The sequence below is a fragment of the Gigantopelta aegis genome, chromosome 9 (assembly GCF_016097555.1).
Source record: "Gigantopelta aegis isolate Gae_Host chromosome 9, Gae_host_genome, whole genome shotgun sequence".
NCBI lineage: Eukaryota > Metazoa > Mollusca > Gastropoda > Neomphalida > Peltospiridae > Gigantopelta > Gigantopelta aegis.
In genome coordinates this window covers 72,045,850-72,064,099 of record NC_054707.1, presented here as the reverse complement: position 1 = coordinate 72,064,099, position 18,250 = coordinate 72,045,850, and the positions used below count along the sequence as shown (strand labels likewise).

General features: G+C 35.3%; 1 protein-coding gene across 1 annotated transcript; it reads left to right on the top strand.

Annotated features, from left to right (window-relative positions):
* The first annotated feature begins 13 nt into the window (after window positions 1-13).
* LOC121382326 lies at window positions 14-17,524 on the top strand. The gene is made up of 6 exons (XM_041511908.1): window positions 14-190; window positions 8,587-8,744; window positions 12,112-12,264; window positions 14,261-14,379; window positions 15,181-15,359; window positions 17,221-17,524. The coding sequence occupies exons 1-6, from the start codon at window positions 66-68 to the stop codon at window positions 17,345-17,347; spliced, it is 861 nt and encodes a 286-aa protein (XP_041367842.1). The 5' UTR covers window positions 14-65; the 3' UTR covers window positions 17,348-17,524.
* The last annotated feature ends 726 nt before the right edge of the window (window positions 17,525-18,250 follow it).

The window sequence follows — 18,250 nt, the reverse complement described above, 5'->3', positions numbered from 1 at the left end:
GTTAGGTGGCGTTGTGGGTTGTTTGTTGTCGTTTGAGAAGAAGCTGTGGCCAAACCATCAGTGGTATGATGGCATCGAATCAGGACGATGTCAGTGTTCTAAATGTTGACAAAAAAGACAGCGTCACTGAAAAACATGCATCAATAGCAGCCTGCGAATTGTCAAAGAAATTGCAAAAAATTATGCTTAGGTAAGTAAATTACGATGAACACCTAGCCTATCTTCAACTCTTGCTTACGCAGCTTAGCCTTAGGCTTAGGCAGCTAGGCTAAGTAAATAAGTTTAATAAAGTTGTTTACTTCTTAAACTGTTAACACTTGGCTATCCATAAAACAAACATGGTTTCTTGTACATGTATTATTCATTCTAGTTCAGGAAGGTGACCTAGATTTGCAAAACAATAATCAGTCGATAAATCTATCGATAATCAAGCACCCAAAACATCTAGCCCGAGTACTCTGACTGTAAGAGAGCTAGACGGACATTTGGACATAAACACGCTCTCATTACAGTCAGAGACCAACCTATGTATTTTTTTGGCAATTCCTGACTACCAAACGGTAGGCAACGAGTCCCGCTCTAATACCACAACAATCCTATGTTTGACGTCAAATACCTTTACATCAATCATTTTCGAGTTAAGTGATAAAAAAAAATCCACATATTAATCAATAATACACATACTACAGAAAGAAACCCGACAGCACCCACATTCAGCTACGCTTCGTGACACTCCGTCGCAACAATTACAAAGCTCGGCGATCTATTTCGAGACTGGGCGATTCCGCCTTGTGCAACAGTTACAGGGGTCGTCTCATAAGAGGAGGCAGTACGTAGCACATACTTTTGCCGTATCCTGTCGATAACACCCCAAATGTATCCTTCAAATTCAAAATGGAATCAATAATGTGTAATTGTTTTGGTTTAATGACGTAATGAAATCCAAATTCATCCAAAACGGCATTAGCCAACTATTCCATGTTGTAACTTCGCTTGATATGAGACGGCCCCTGTAACTGCTGCACAAGGCGGAATCGCCCAGTGCGCGATCACGTGGTCTACGGCTCGAAATAGATCGCCGAGCTTTGCAATTGTCGTGACGGAGTGTCACGAAGCGTAGCTGAATGTGAGTGCTGTCGGGTTTCTTTCTGTAGTAAGTGTATTAGTGATTAATATGTGGATTTTTTTGTATCACTTGACTCAAAAATGATTGATGTAAAGGTATTTGACGTCAAACATAGGATTGTTGTGGTATTAGAGCGGGACTCGTTGCCTACCGTTTGGTAGTCAGGAATTGCCAAAAAAATACATAGGTTGGTCTCTGACTGTAATGAGAGCGTGTTTATGTCCAAATGTCCGTCTAGCTCTCTTACAGTCAGAGTACTCGGGCTACCAAACATCAATATATGATATCAATCAACCAATCAAAGAGTCAACGAACCAGTCAGTCAGTGATTCATTCAATCAATAAGCTATTTTACTGACAATGCTTACATATATACACTTTCCTACAACGAAAACTAATAATCCTTACCTTCTCAACAAAAATTATTATCAACATTGGATTTTTTTCTGTGCCACTCAAAGCAGTACCAACGTTGGATCAATAAACTACAATAATTTATTAATAAAGAATACACATGATGATACTATCATAGTAACTATGACTGGAATGAACAATGGTTGGACTTGCTGGGTGTGTGGGGGGGGGGGGGGGAATGGGGTGTCGGAAGTTAGGTTTATTAGGGCCATAAGGTGATGTAGGGGGTTTTGCCCTTAGAGAGGATGATTGATCTGACCTCCCCTTCCCACCCTCCCCTCCCTCATCTGGTCACACCCAAGTTCCGAATACAATTGGAATTTCTAAATTTCCATGCCAATTTTTCCAATGGGGCCTGGACCACCGTTTCCAGCCCTAACCTCCTGGGGCTTAAATTATTAAAATGTTAAATAATTTTTTATATACCGTAAATGAATTTTAGACTAGCCCATTTAAATTATGCGCCTTACAATTTTAAATAAATCTTGAGCAATTAATATTATAGAATTTTTTGGCGCATCTAAAAAAATTTTTTCCCCCATTTTGGAATAATTTTAAATTATTTTAAAATTGTCCAATGCCCATAATTAACTACCTTTCTGTCCCGAATCGGGTCCCTGATCTTATCAGAGACCGGACTTGTAAAGGGCGTGCTCGAAACCGCTGTGGTACATGAGCACGTTAAACTAGTTACCTATACCTACATATATATACATACACTGATTGTTTTAAAAATGCAATCTAATTAAAATTAGCTCCACTGGTTAATTACTATTACCAGTAGATCTAACAGCATTGCGTGGACTCCCATGTCCAGGTGACATTTCATCTATAAATAACAATTTAAATATCAACCAATTACAATAGTGTTATTCGGGAGCATACAAATTCTAAAAATATCGGGCGAGACTATTTATGCAATAGGCGAACTTGTTGGTCTATTTCAACATTGAAAAAATATGGGAAAAAGTGCAGTAATAAACTCTGGATTGTATACTAGTATAAACCGATTTTATAGCTATACCATCACTGGGTTTTTTCCGTCTTGAAACAAATTTTATGTAAAAGTTTACATTGAAATTAGTTTCCGGCATACTTCGTAATTCACCCGAATCTTTTCGCATACCCTCGGCATAATCCCAATTGTTTTCAAATTATTTTCAAATCACTGGAATGATTTTGCAAGTAGGGTTTTGATTGGTCGAATGAAAGGGCAACTGGACATGAGCTCCAACGGGCTGCTGTTAGATCCACATGTAATAGTGGAGCTAATTTTAATTAGATTGTTAAAAATACAGCTTTTTTTCTCTCTTTTTTGTTTGTTTAACTATACCACTAGAACACATTGATCATGTCTCACTTGGGCACATCAGATGATCTGATCTATATCCTGGAGTACCGTCTATAGCCCTATCCTGTTTATATCTGGGGATAGGGGTAGAGCATATTATATGCCTACTGTATTTTGAAAACTGTCAATTTCTAATCAACAATCTAATGGTCACCAACTATTGTGTGTAAGATACACACATTTTCCTAAAACTGATACCAGTTTCATCCTTTTTAGTCGATGAATTTACATGTAACAGGACACAAAATAGGAAGTAAAATACGGCCTGCTATTATTTTTCTAAAATAGCAGGACAACCGAAATATGGGCTGCTGGAAATAAAACAGCACATGGTGAAGGATTACAAGCTACATGTAAATACATGTAGCAGATGAAATAATCCTCGCTATTTCTGTCTTTTTTGAAAAACTGACCTGCAAATTTAAAATAGTTTTAGCGGGTGAATCTATTTTGAACACTTGCTGGGTCTAAAATAATAACAGCTTTTTGAAGGCAGCTATTTCAAGCCCTGTTTTAAGTACCCAACAAAATGTGTATTTTAGCAAAACCATGTCAAAGTTGCAATAATGGCAGTTCACGCCAAAAATATTTATTAATTTTTGCTTCAAAACATAAAAGTTTATACATTAAAAATTAAAACCAAATAATTGTAATTGGTAGTAGAAAAACAAATATTTTAAGAGAGAAAGTTTGAGGGTGTGTCACATGCATTAACAAGTGACGTTACTGTTTTGTGCGTGCACATTCAACACACTAAGAATTATTTGCAGCAGGGTTTCTAGAATTTTTTTTTAATCCACTAGCCATGGGATCAGTGATTTAGAACATTTACTAGCCACGATTAAAATTCACTAGCCCTACTTTACTTTAAGTTAATACATTTGTACTAAATAATAGTAATAATCAGATATGTCACCTAAAGAGAGAGATGGAGCCTAAAACGCTAACATTGGGGTGGGGGCAAGCTATTCATATTTACAAAATAGACTTGACTGCAACATTTGATTCTCTTTTTTTCACTAGCCGTCGGGCATGGCAATATTAGTTATTTACTAGCCCAACATTGAATATCACTAGACATGGGAGTGGGGCTATCATAATCTAGAAGCCCAGTTGCAGTCAGCTGACAAAAGAAACAAAGATGGTGGCTATGCTATATTTAGCCACAAATTGTTTGGGAAAGCGCTCTTGGTGTCCAGTGCAAGATTTGTAGTAATTTATTGCAAATAAAGGTAGTACTATACCAAATAACTTCCGGCTGGGTCAAAGTTCGAGGTGCACCGAACTTTTGATAGAGAAGTGAACACCACAAGTCCTGTGATTGGTTATAAATGTGAGTGTGTTGGTTGTAAAAAATAATAGTTTCATCTGGGTAAAATAAATGTGCAATTTTATTTCATCTAGTACCAATGTGTCAAGTAGCCTTGTGCTTGAAACATGTATGGGGTACCTGTAAAAAAAGTACTCAAATTTTGTGCGAAACTAGGGTAGTCATAGATGCTACCCGTTATCTCAGAAACGAGCAGCTTGACCCCCATTTTTTTCTGATTCACTTTAAGTGTAAGGGGTGGTAGTATTTATATCCGTGGCGTTTATGTCGGTTGATACGTTGCAGGTAGGAGTTTTAGCCGCATATGTTACTATTGTCGTCTATGGGATTTGATTTGGTAGTATACACCCTATAGCACATATTCAGTGCATAATAAAAAATATTATGATTTTGTCATTTTATTTAATTAAACTATACTGGTTGATTAATTAGCCATCACTCGATCATGCAAGTTCACAATGACCTTGACCTTGACAATAATCTCTGTATATGGCTCTGAATGGTGTTTGAATCCAAGTTAGCACTGAAGAAAAGTTGGTTTTGGCCTATAATTCATACTGTAAAGATTTCAATAATTTCTTTTTACATGGTATTTGACTTGCCATATACAACTGCTCTTAAATATGGTATTATATATAGGCAACCTGAACTAAGATTTTAATAGCAATTTATTTTTATATTAAAAATAGCATGTGCCAATAGTGGGTTAATGTCTTTAGTTTCCATTAACATTGTTAATTTTTTATGTATGAAATTCTGAAAACGCAAATTTGTAAAGAAGTTGATTTTTATTGTCATTTTGACATATTTATAGGGTGCTAAGTTATATTTTAGACAAATTTGTAGTTTTATGCAAAATTTAAAGTAAATTTGAAGGAAAACTTTACCAAAAACATAATTAAATTGTGTTTGTTTGCTTTGTTGTGTGTGTTGAAATTGTTGTCACTATTGTGCCTTCTGTTCTTATTTGTACATAACAATAAGGTTGTTAAACATGTACTTAGATCTCCAGATCATTTTTGTTTCTTAGTAATCACTTAGTTAGCCCTCATGAAAAGCATTTTGAGTTTATACTAGATTCAGAACCAATTTTTTCAGATTTGATTATCTGCCTTGGATTAAGTTGATAATTTATTTTATTGTTAAAGCTGTATTACCTAATGTTACTAGCTAAATAAAATGCTGGATTACAGATTGTAGGAATACATCTAATGTACATATTGTATTCATCCGGATTAGAAAATAATGCAAGAAAATAGATGTTCGGGTAATTTTGTCATTTAAAAATAGTTTTTTTTCAGTAATTAATCAAAAATAAATGTGTTAAAGCTGCATGATTATTCCAGATATCACAACTATTAAAACCTCCAACTACAGTAGGCTATAAATAAAATATAGTCAGGAATATTGGTGGCTGCCAATGGTTTTGATGGTTAATTATGAAAATCAGCATGGCCGATGGATTTGAAATTCTCACACCTGGTAACTTGAAGACACCCACACCCAGCATACAGGATTTCCTCCCAACACTAATGTTCAGGACATTAAGTCATTACTTCATACAGGTACAGTCATGTTTGTGTTTCCTTCCTCAGACAGTGTATTTTTTTAATACTGATATTTCTTTGATGTGCCTGTTAAGGTCTTCATAATCTAGGGGTCAATCAAGTGCATGTGTTTTAATGGCATTCTTTAAAGGGGTAGAGGTACTCTGACTATCTTTGTTGTCTCTACATATATACCTGAGTACACACACCCAACTGAAAGTAAATATCTTCAGGAGTTTTATTTTAAAACATTTTGTTGTTTAATATGACATATTGCATTTGTACAAAACTATATGCAATATATATGCTTTTTGAGGTGTACATTATATTAGGTTGCACTGTAGAAACAACAGTTTCAGTGAGGTTGTCAGTTTATGTCAGAATACACCAGATCCTGGTTGTCATAAAGACACATAGCTGGACACTTTTTGAAAAATGTATGTTATCAGTATAGGTAGTACTATACCAAATAACTTCCGGCTGGGTCAAAGTTCGAGGTGCACCGAACTTTTGATAGAGAAGTGAACACCACAAGTCCTGTGATTGGTTATAAATGTGAGTGTGTTGGTTGTAAAAAATAATAGTTTCATCTGGGTAAAATAAATGTGCAATTTTATTTGATCTAGTACCAATGTGTCAAGTAGCCTTGTGCTTGAAACATGTATGTGGTACCTGTAAAAAAAAGTACTCAAATTTTGTGCGAAACTAGGGTAGTCATAGACGCTACCCGTTATCTCAGAAACGAGCAGCTTGACCCCCATTTTTTTCTGATTCACTTTAGGTGTAAGGGGTGGTAGTATTTATATCCGTGGCATTTATGTCGGTTGATACGTTGCAGGTAGGAGTTTTAGCCGCATATGTTACTATTGTCGTCTATGGGATTTGATTTGGTAGTATACACCCTAAATGTGAAAATAACAGAATATTGTAGTTTCAACTTTGACATAGGACCTTTAAGCCCATGAAAATGGTCTGAGATGAGCAAACTATGCAATCAATGTTGTGGATTTCAGTGGTATACTGCATTATTCAGTGGCCTGAAAATATATGATTTACTCATGTTATTTTCCCCCATTAATCCATTAAATCCATTAATGTGGCCAGTTGACCAGCTAATATGAGACATATTATACAGTATTTATAACTTACACATTTATACAAATGGGAATTAACTATTTGTGACATGCAAATTTAACAGGATAATTTTTCAAAATCTTAAGTAACCAAACATTTATTGTTTAGTAACTGGTGAATATGCTGTGCATTGAGCACACATCCCAAAATCAGTCTAGGAATAACTGCACTTTTGGAATTCATAAATAAAGTTCTTGTGTTTCATAAGTTTTTTTACTTTTAATTTTAGAATATATTTATAGTAATAATTCACCAGGTAACTGACTGCCATACATCAATATAAAATTGCATATAGCTGACAAGTGAACAGAATGGCGGGCGTTTCACATCAAATAATTATATATTGCCCTGTGCAAGTCCATTCTGCACATTATTATTCAGGGCATACAATTTGAATTTTTCAGACAACCAATATGTCGTTCGTGTGGTTTTAGTGTTTACACGAACAATTTTGTTCAGTAGTTCAGATTCAAATGAAAAGGTTAATGGGCAACGATATTCAAATGAGAATCCAAGATTAGAGATTTTATTAGCTTTTCTCCTGTCATAAATACAAAAATATTATTTTTGTGCACTAGGACTAACTTAAAATCTACCAGGCAAATAAAAATTAGGTTTGTTTGTCTTAACCCGACAGACCCACGAAAATCGACCTGTGTCAAAATATTTTTTTTACCTCCTTTGGGGAACAATGTTTTTGAAAAATATTTAACCAATTTCAATTTAGGCTTAAACAATACAGCTTTGGCACGAATAATCCGTCATTTATGTTGATATTGGTTTTGCATAACTGACAGACGAACAACAAAATTGTTCTTGCCAAATTTTATCCCCTGATTATTTCATTTCAGTTATTTCCCATTAAACCTAGTAAGTACTTCATGGCTGGTGTCTATTAAAAGCTGTGGCATGAGCTAGTCTGTGGGAAAAGTATAAAATAATTTAAAGTTAATAGCTAGCTGTGTATGACTAAGGTCGATGACAGTCACTTTTCGCACCCTTGTTTTAGCTTCGTACATAATAAATAAAACATATCCAATGGTAATTTTTTTATATGATATATTTGACAAAAGGTACTTTTTATTTCTTTCATCTTTTGAAACTTAAAATTAATATTTTGTCCAGAATTATGAAAAATAACAAAATACCAACCTGTAAACAACGTTGTCCGCTTGTTATAGAAATTTTACAGGGGTCAAGGTTAGTAGACCAGTTTTTATTTTAATGTGGCGAAGCATTGTAATAATATAGCTAATTTTGAATTTGAATGATGTCAGTATTCCAATGACATCACTTTGAATCACCTTACAATAACCATACACTGGGTACATGACGTTTCCGTTGTAAGAATGCTAGAAAAATTCCATTGCAAACTTGCTATTGAAAATTGTTTGTTTGAACATTACTAATGCATCTGAATGTGTTTGAAGAAAATCTTGTGATTAAAAAATTGTACCTTTTACGAAATATGGATTTCAAGTGAAATTACGGTAAGATATGCTATATTTATTGTGTACGAACCCAAAACAAGGGTGCGAAAAGTGACTGTTGTCGACCTTAGGACAACATCATTGGATTATAGTTTATTAGTTCGTATCACTACAAAAATAATTCATGCTAACACCATATATTCTAAGAAGACTTCAAAGTGTTTTAGTTTTTTTTAATTGTCTTTTTGTTTCAGGCTGAAAGGTGAGTTTATGAGTGAGGATGGTAAAAAGATCAATTACAATCGAATAAAGGGATCTCCACTGTTTGCTGAATACAAACAGGAAGCAAAACAATTGCAGAATGTTGATCTCGAGTCTCTATCTGAACTTGAGAAGAAGGTGTTCTTTATAAGTATCCTTGTTTACTTATACATCATTACAGGGGCGAGATGTATAGCCCAGTAGTAAAGTGCTCGCTTGATGCACGGTCGGTTTAGGATCAATTCCTGTTGGTGGGCCCATTGGGCTATTTCTCGTTCTAACCAATGCACCATGACTGGTATATCAAAGGCCATGGTATGTGTTATCCTGTCTTTGGGATGGTGCATATAAAAGATCTGCTAAAGGAAAAATGTAGCAGGTTTCTTCTCTAAGACTGCATATCAAAATTACGAAATGTTTGACATCCAATAGCCGATGATTAATAAATCAATGTACTCTAGTGGTGCCGTTAAACAAAACAAACTTTTAACAAACTTTCCTGGAAAATTACATGACTAAATTACCATTTGTTATTTAACTGAATGATATATTAGTACTACAGTGTCATTAAATATAAACACAAACACAGAGAAAGGGAGAGGCAGACAGAGAAGGAAGGAAGTAAATATTTTATTTAACAATGCACTCAACACATTTTATTTACGGTTATATGGCATCAGTCTTGTGGTTAAGGACCACACAGATATTGAGAGAGGAAACCCGCTGTCGCCACTTCATGGGCTATTCTTTTCGATTAGCAGCAAGGGATCTTTTATATATACCATCCCACAGACAGGATAGTACATACCACGACCTTTGTGGAGCACTGGCTGGAACGAGAAATAGCCAAATGAGTCCACCGACGGGGATCAATCCTAGACCGACCGCACATCTAGCGAGCACTTTACCACTGGGCTACATCCCACCCAAGGCAGACAGAGAGACAGAAAGAGGCTATGATTATCCGGTCTCTGCCAGGAAAGATGAGTGATCACTCCCACTTCCCGGTACATACAATACATTCTCCTGGAACGGTTTAGGATAGCGGCAAGTTGATCGTCTTGCAGTAAAACATTTAATATGTTTTGTTTTAAATTTCATATGACTGCTCGCCTAGAACCACTTCAGGAGAGTGATCGTCAGCTCACCTTGATTTTGCTTACGGTGAAGATTGATTACATGTAGGTTACAGGTACCTGGATGTAGCATGTGTTCATTGACTGATGTACTACCATGGTGGGTATATAGACAATAACTTACGAGTTACAAGGAATTACGGATTATCTGTCCCGAGTGAAATTAATTTCGGACACATAATCCATAATTCCGAGTATCGAGTGGCTTATTGTATTTATTACCCATAGTGTAAATAGTTTAGAAACTTAAACTTTAAACTTGTTACATGACACAAACTATATAATATACAAGACTGAGGAAACTGATGACGTCACGAAAGAAAAGCAGTGACATAGCCTTTTGTGAATGGTGCCAGTTACCAGAGTCTAGAAACATAGGTGATAAAACATTGTTTCATGTAGATCAAGTTGTATGTTTGTCAACTACTGATGCTAATTGATTATTAATAAGCTTCTGTTGAATACACACAGTACAGGCATGATTTATAGTGTTTGTTTCACCGTAGTGACTCATATTATATACTCAGTGGACTACTGGTTGCTTGACTTCGCTCCAAACAATCATGACCTACTAAGTTAACCATGTTGAGTAAAATGAATTGTTTTGTTGACCATCTGGTGGCACAGAGAAAGAAAGAAAGAAAGAAAGAAATGTTTTATTTATCGACACACTCAACACATTTTATTTACAGTTATATGGCGTCAGGCATATGGTTAAGGACCACACAGATATGTTGACCACCTGGTGGCACAGAGAGTGGATCATATCAGTGACTGCTGAGGCAAAACTAATTAGTTTTTTTTAACATCATAGCTATAACTCACAGTTAAGTGTATGACCTTTGGTAAGCAGTAGTTAGCCTACTTGTATCTCTGTTGACTTCAGGGCTTGTAGAATTTTTATAAAATCCACTAGCCATGGGATCAGTGATTTTACAAATTTACTAGCCACGATTAAAAATTCACTAGCCCTACTTTGTATTATAAGTAACTTAAAATTTTGATGTTTCAATTTAGGCCACTAGCTAAAGTAGGTGGGTGGATGGATGGAGAGGGTGAACTACATTAAATTGTGTACTAAATGATAAGAAACGGAGTATAATCCAGGCTATTTTATCATGTAAATAATAGATGCTAGTGGCTGGTTTTAAGTTCACTCATGCAATGCAAGTACATGTATCTGATATGTGCAGTAAAGATGTAGAGAATACTAAATGAGTTCACGTGTGAGACTGTTTATATTACAACGAGTGTGTTTATTATTCTCTATGTAATGCAATTATTAATGTTCACCACTTAAAGTTTATTTTGTTTAATGACACCACTAGAGCATATTGATTTGTTAATCGTCAGATATTGGATGTTAAATATTTAATAATTGTGACATAGTTTTTCGAGGAAACCACAGCACTTTTTCATTATTAACAATAGGTCTTTGACAGGACAGCATTTATTTGTCGGAAGGTATTTAAAGCCACTATACATCGACTTTTCTCTTTGAGTCACTAACAGTTAAAAATTAACTTACCACTAACCCACTGTTTTGGACAAGCATGCTCAGATAGCTGAGGTGTGTGCCCAAGACAGCGTGCTTAAACGTTAATTGGATATAAGCATAACAATTCGAGTTAAAATAAAATTAATAAAGTAATCTTAACCATTCTTTATTAATTAATATAAATTTAAAGTTAAAGTTTGTTTTATTTTAACATCACCATTAGAACACATTGATGTATACATCATCTGCTATTGGATGTCATTATTCGGTAATTCTAACAAAAAAGGTCTTAGAGGGATCTTCGGTATGCACTTTCCTACAGACAGGACAACACATACCAGATGACACATGCCATGGCTTTTGATATACCATTCATGGTGCATCAGCTGGAATAAGAAATAGTCCAGTGGGCTTACTGACAGGGATCGATCCTAGACCGACTGTGCATCAGGCGAGTGCTTTACTGTGTGTTCTGCCCCCCCCCCCCCCCCAAAGAAAAATGAAGTTAAAATAAAATTAAATATTTTATTATTATTTTTTAATGAAGTAAATTAATCTTGACCATTCTTTATTGATTTATATGAACTGTGTGTCCCTCTGTATTCCTTAATGAGTTCCTAAAAAAAAAAATGAAGTTAAAATAAAATAAAATATTTTATTATTATTATTTTTTAATGAAGTAAATTAATCTTAACCAGAGTTTATTAATTTATATGAACTGTGTCTCTCTGTATTCCTTAATGAGTTCCTAAAAAAAATGAAGTTAAAATAAAATTAAATATTTTATTATTATTATTTTTTAATGAAGTAAATTAATCTTGACCAGAGTTTATTGATTTATATGAACTGTGTGTCCCTCTGTGTTCCTTAATGAGTTCCTCCAGACACGTACAACGCACTGACGATCCATGGACTGGCTGAACAGCAGACGATCCCGGACTCCGTGCTAAGGATCCAGCAGTTCTGGAAAACAACCGGCTACAACATCGGTGGCCATGTCTTCACCCTGGACGACATTGAACACGGCATTCTCAGATGTAAGAAACAGTTAACGTTTTGTTTAACGACACCACTAGAGAACATTGCTTTAGTAATCATTGGCTGTTGGATGTCTGAACGATATCGAACAACGGCATTCTCAGATGTAAGAAACAGCTAAAGTTTGTTTTGTTTAACGATACCACTAGAGAACATTGATTTAGTAATCGTTGGATGTCAAACGGACTGAAGTCCTGCTTAATCCAACCCAGCCTCGAGTATTCACAGATTCCCTAACCTGATCTTCAGATATTTATTATTAAAGTTTGTTTTAAGTTTTAACGACACCACAAGAGCATATTGATTTAGTAACCATCGGCTATTGGATGTCAAACATTGGGTAATTTGACTTATAGTCTTAGAGTGGAAACCCACTACATTTTTCCATTAGCAGCATGGGATCTTTTATGGGCACCATCCCACAGACAAGATAGCACATACCAGAGCGACCTTTGATATAACATTTGTGGTGTACTTGTTGGAATAAGAAATAGCCCAATAGGCCCACTGATGGAGATCAATCCTAGACTGATTGCACATTAGGCGAGGGCTTTACCACTGGGCTACATCTCACCCTGATTATGGTAAGAGAACTGCTGATTAAAATTTGTCAAAATACATACATGTATACATAAAATGCAGTGTCTAATTTCAAGCCTATAATCACCCACGTACCCGCAAATTATTTTCTGGCAGAAAGCCTGACTGGTTATCGTGATGTCTTTTTTAACAGTAAAATATCTCAACTATAGTACTACAGTTTATATACAGACATTGCTGTTTGGGAGGTGATTAACAAAGATACTTAAAGTTCAATTATAAATTAAAATAAGATTTAAGTAATTAAAAAATTTATAGGCTTTTTTTTTTCTGTGTTAAATTGTAAATGGGTTACAGTGGCGGATCCAGAAAATCCATCTAGGGGTGACATGAGGTGGAATGCTACGGGAACTTTTGGAGAGGTTGGAGGGGGATCATAAAAAATGAAAATTGATATATAATAAAATTATAACTATCACAAAATTTAGGGGGTGGGGGGGGCCTAGATCCGCCTCGAGATAGACTAATACTTATAGGCAAAGATACCAGATACACAGGACTGAGATGTACACAGTATTTATAGCTGTCCAGTAACTGATTGCATTGTCAGATATCCTGACATAAAACATGTCGACCTACATGTAAATGCTAAGATACATGTAGATGTATATTTTGTTTGCTTTAGCCAGCTGAGCAGGTAACTATTAAGCTGTAACTGTTGGTCTAAAGGTGAATATACTGGCACATGTAATTTCTTGTAGCATATACAGTAAAACCTCTCAATAATGCCAAATTAAGAAAAAAAGGTGTGTGTTACGGTTACATGTGAACAAAATGAGGGTAGGAAAGTTAAAGTTTGTTTTGTTTAATGACACCACTAGAGCACATTGATTTATTAATCATCGGCTATTGGGTGTCGAACATTTAGTAATTTTGACCTGTAGTCTTAGAGAAGAACCTGCTACATTTTTTCATTAGTAGCAAGGGCTCTTTTATATGCACCATCCCATAGACAGGTTAGCACATACCACGGTCTTTGATATACCAGTTGTGGTGCACTGGCTGGAATGATAGATAGCCCAGTTTTCAGTTTCATTTAAAAAACATCTTGTTAGAATTGACTACCGGTAATACTGTACATATGCTTGCATTTATTCAAATTAATATCTAGTCTTATGTATTGTTTTCAAAATATGCCTTTATATAATAAAAAATGAGAATTATTTACATTTGATTAGAAATTTTTTACTCCAATATTGGGAATAAAAAACGACATAGCTTTTGAGGAATGGTGGGGAATGATGCCGATTATCAGAGTCTAGAAACATAGGTGATAAAACCCTGAATCTTTTCCTTATATTTGTTTAACCATTTTGCACGGATTACTGTCCACTTGCAATAGTCCATCATGTTTAGACAGCCATAATAATATCATATTTTAATTATATTTTTCAGCCAATCGTGGACATCCAGCATCCATCCAGCCTCAATTTCCACCCAAGGATCCACGTTTAAAATTTATTGTCAAACAGATTGATCCAAGAATTCACTTTGCTCTTGTTTGTGGCGCTAAAGTATGTTTTTGTGCTCTAAATAGGTACTGTTATGTGACTATTTCATTTAATGCATGTGTTTGTCACAAACATAAGGGGTGGTTCACAATTATAAATCTTTTACCAAGTGTACAAACCATATGCTGGAGTGGGGATGGGGGCAGGGGGAGATAATACCAATGTAAACTTTTAAGATGAAACCCAAAAATCCTCATAAAAATATCCCCCCCCCCCCCCCCCCAAAAAAAAAAAAGAAGAAGAAAAAAAAGAAGTGTACTTAAAGAGGTGGTGGGGTGGGGGAGTATCAAACGAATGCAAGAAAATAATGATAATTGTGAACAGTGCCTATCTAAGATCTATAACTTGTTAAGATTACTGTTGATATTTAATTCTTTAGGGCCATTTATTTTCTTTGGTTGAATTTTGAACATGTTTATGGTTTGGTAACATTAAAAACTACTGAAGTTAACACTAGCTTAAATATATTTGATAACAGTCAACATGAAAAAACCCAGAAGAGTAATGAATCAGGAGAAGTGTTTCCATATACCGTAGTTTATAAATCAGATTGAAGATGAGTTACAAATGTAGTTACCTGATGGTTTTACACAATCAGAGATCATTTTATTTTAAAACCTCATGCTGACTAATATTTAAGGTTTGTTATGCTGTTATTAAAACATAATAATAAAAAATAAAGAAATAATTTGGAGGAATTTTACTATGATCTCTGTAAGTTGTAGAAACATTTATGCAGGTTATGTAAATCTTTTCTGTAAATCTTCCATTTCTGAAACTTGCATCACTGAATTATGATTTCAGTCTTGTCCTGCTATCAATGTGTACACAACAGAGAATATTGAAAATGCCCTGATGGATGCAACAAAGAATTTCTGTAAACAAGAAGTGTCGATGTTCACTGAAACAGAGGAAATATGGCTGTCCAAGCTCTTTCAGTGGTACAGACAGGATTTCGGGGAAACCGACGTCCATGTGGTCAGGTATGGCTCACTGAAATATAAGTCTGACTGAAACATAAGTGTCACTGAAACAAGTTTCACTAAAACATAAGTCTAAGTCTCACTGAAACATAAGTTTGACTGAAACATAAGTTTGACTGAAACATAAGTCTCACTGAAACATAAGTTAGACATAAGTCTCACTGAAACCTACATGTAAGTCTCACTGAAACTGTTACTGCCCACTCCAACTTTAGCTGGGATGTGATACACATTTTAAAATAGGACTGAACTGATCCTTAAAAAGCTGAAACTCTATACTATACATAATGTAACATACAAGGCTGTTTTAACAGTTTCTGATTGTTCTGGTTGCTTCTCCTCTTATGATCTGCACTGCTGACAACCTTTTTTGTACCTATCCAGTGCTGTAAATCACAAGAATCGTTTTTGCACTCCGGTCCAGTGAACTACCATAAACACATCTTGCTAAATATTGCATAAAAAGATGAATTTCATAAATACAACCAAACAGGAACATCACAACAGAAGTGGCTGTATACACAGTGTCATTGTTAATATCTTCAGCTAATGAAAGCTGGCTATCTCACAGTGGTTATATTTGTTTGGCAAGAGCTCTGTGTAAGGCAATCACACCCCATCTAAACTTTGCCATGCATTGCCATTAATTTGATTATCAAATCGTTATGCATTGCCCCTCCTACCTCTGAGGATTATGCATTATACTCCCTCCCCCCCCCCCCCCACCCCCCAAAAGGGCAAAATTAATATACATTTATAACTGCACCTGCCCCCCCCCCCTCCCCCCATATCCCTCCACCCCATTAGCTGGTATCTTCAACAACTATAGACTGAAACAATATGCAGTTTGTGGAGACTGCTATAGAGAATCATAGTACCAACTTTTATATTCTCATCAAATCTCTAAGAGATGGTAGACTTTCAGATTTTCAATTTAATTTTTAAAAACATTTTATAAAAATTTAAAGATTCAGTTTTCCAAAATGTCTCTCTATTAGTTTGTGGAGACTGCCCCTTTGAATACTTATACTGAGTTTCAGAACTATCCAGTCAAAACTCTAAGATAAAGTAAACTTAAATTGTTTTATGTTACATTTCTATTTAAAATTTAATAAAAATTCTAAATATCTCTCTATTTTGTAATATGTGAAGACTGCCCCTGAGAATCATTGTACTTAGTTTCAGAAATATTCAATCAAAATTCTAGAAGATAAGCTTTCAAATTTTCAATTTAATTCAGAATTAAAAAATATCTTATTACTGGTAGTTTGTGAAGACTGACCCTGAGAATAATTTTGCTAAAATCTAAAAATTACTAAATTAAAGTAGGGGGTGGGTCATAGCCCAGTGGTAAAGTGTCCGCCAGAAGCGGTCAGTCTAGGATTGATCCCCATTGGTGGGCTCATTGGGCCTTTTCTAGCCAGTGCACCACAACTGGTATATCAAGGTCGTGGTATGTGCTATCCTGTCTATGGGGTGGTGTATATAAAAGACCCCTTGCTGCTAATGGAAAAGACTATTTGTCAAAATTACCAAATATTTGACATCCAATAGCCGATGATTAATAAATCAATGTGCTCTAGTGGTGTCGTTAAAACAAAGTAGTTTTTTAAAGTAGAGTAGTCTCCCTTGTAAATACTCGAGACCCCCCCCCCCCCAAAAAAAATAAAATAATAATAATAATAATAAAATAATAAAAAATAAAATTGACTCAAGTCCTGTTTAACCCAACCCAACCTTGAGTTCTTGTGCATTCCCAACCCTGATCATCAGACAATTATTATGGAAGCATCGATTTACAGCTATGAAAACATTTATAATTATAACATTTAAGTTTTCTTTTGAATTTGTTTTGCCACAGATGGACAATTCCCTACTTGGAGCCCAACATACAGGACCGAGCCGAGATCCTGTTGATGAAGCTCACGACTCAAGGCACAGTGTCGATAAACTACAACTACTACGACTGGGCTTTGAACGCGTCATGATTAATGAGTCGGATAGTGCAGCGGGCTATTAATACAGAACACAGTCACTATCACATGTGGGGGGGTTTGTGTGGTTGAGGGACATGTGTTCAAAATATATGGTGCTGGAAATAATGTAATAGCATTCATTACACCCAGTGGTTATTCATAACTGGGGAAATAAAAAATACAATTTTTCGATTGAGAAATTATAATGCATTGCTGTCAGTACTAACTGATGTAATGGCATTTCTTACACACCCGTTGGTGAGAACACCATGCATTATTTTTGGTAACACATGGGTTGTTTGCACACGAATGTGTGTTAACAATTTCATGACATACGACTGGCTGCCTCTAGGTGATGACCAGGTCACCAGTGCCAAGCAGCCAGTGAAAAGTAAAACAGTGGAAATAGATTACATTGTGACGTATAGTTAACCTGACAATCATGGGTCTGTGACGTGTAAGTTCGCTACATATGCAATGGCTGTAAATAACTTTTAGTCCAAAAAGATGTTAAAATTTGCTTAAAACCTGGTATTTGCGGATATGTAAGAAATAGAATAATACATTCGTGTTCGTTAGATACCATTTATCTCACAACTCGTTGTTTAAAAACGTATCAAACTCGCTTTCGCTCATTAGATACATTTTAAAATAACTCGTGTGATAAATGATATCTAACGGCCACGCGTGTATTATTCTCTATTTATTACCCCCAGTGGGCATTCATAACTTGGGAAATAAAAATCATAATTTCTGACTGAGAAATTATGCATTGGAAGGAAGGAAGGAAATGTTTTATTTAATGACACACTCAACACATTTTATTTACGGTTATATGGTTAAGGACCACACAGATATTGAGGGAGAAAACCTGCTGTCACCACTTCATGGACTACTCTTTTCGATTAGCAGCAA

What these genes read in the sequence shown, in the direction of transcription:
- LOC121382326 (XM_041511908.1), top strand. Translation starts at nt 66, where the DNA reads ATGATGGCATCGAATCAGGACGATGTCAGTGTTCTAAATGTTGACAAA. An exon ending in TGAACACGGCATTCTCAGAT is followed by an intron (nt 12,265 to 14,260) that starts GTAAGAAACAGT and finishes TATATTTTTCAG; the next exon opens with CCAATCGTGGACATCCAGCA. An exon ending in CTCTTGTTTGTGGCGCTAAA is followed by an intron (nt 14,380 to 15,180) that starts GTATGTTTTTGT and finishes TTATGATTTCAG; the next exon opens with TCTTGTCCTGCTATCAATGT.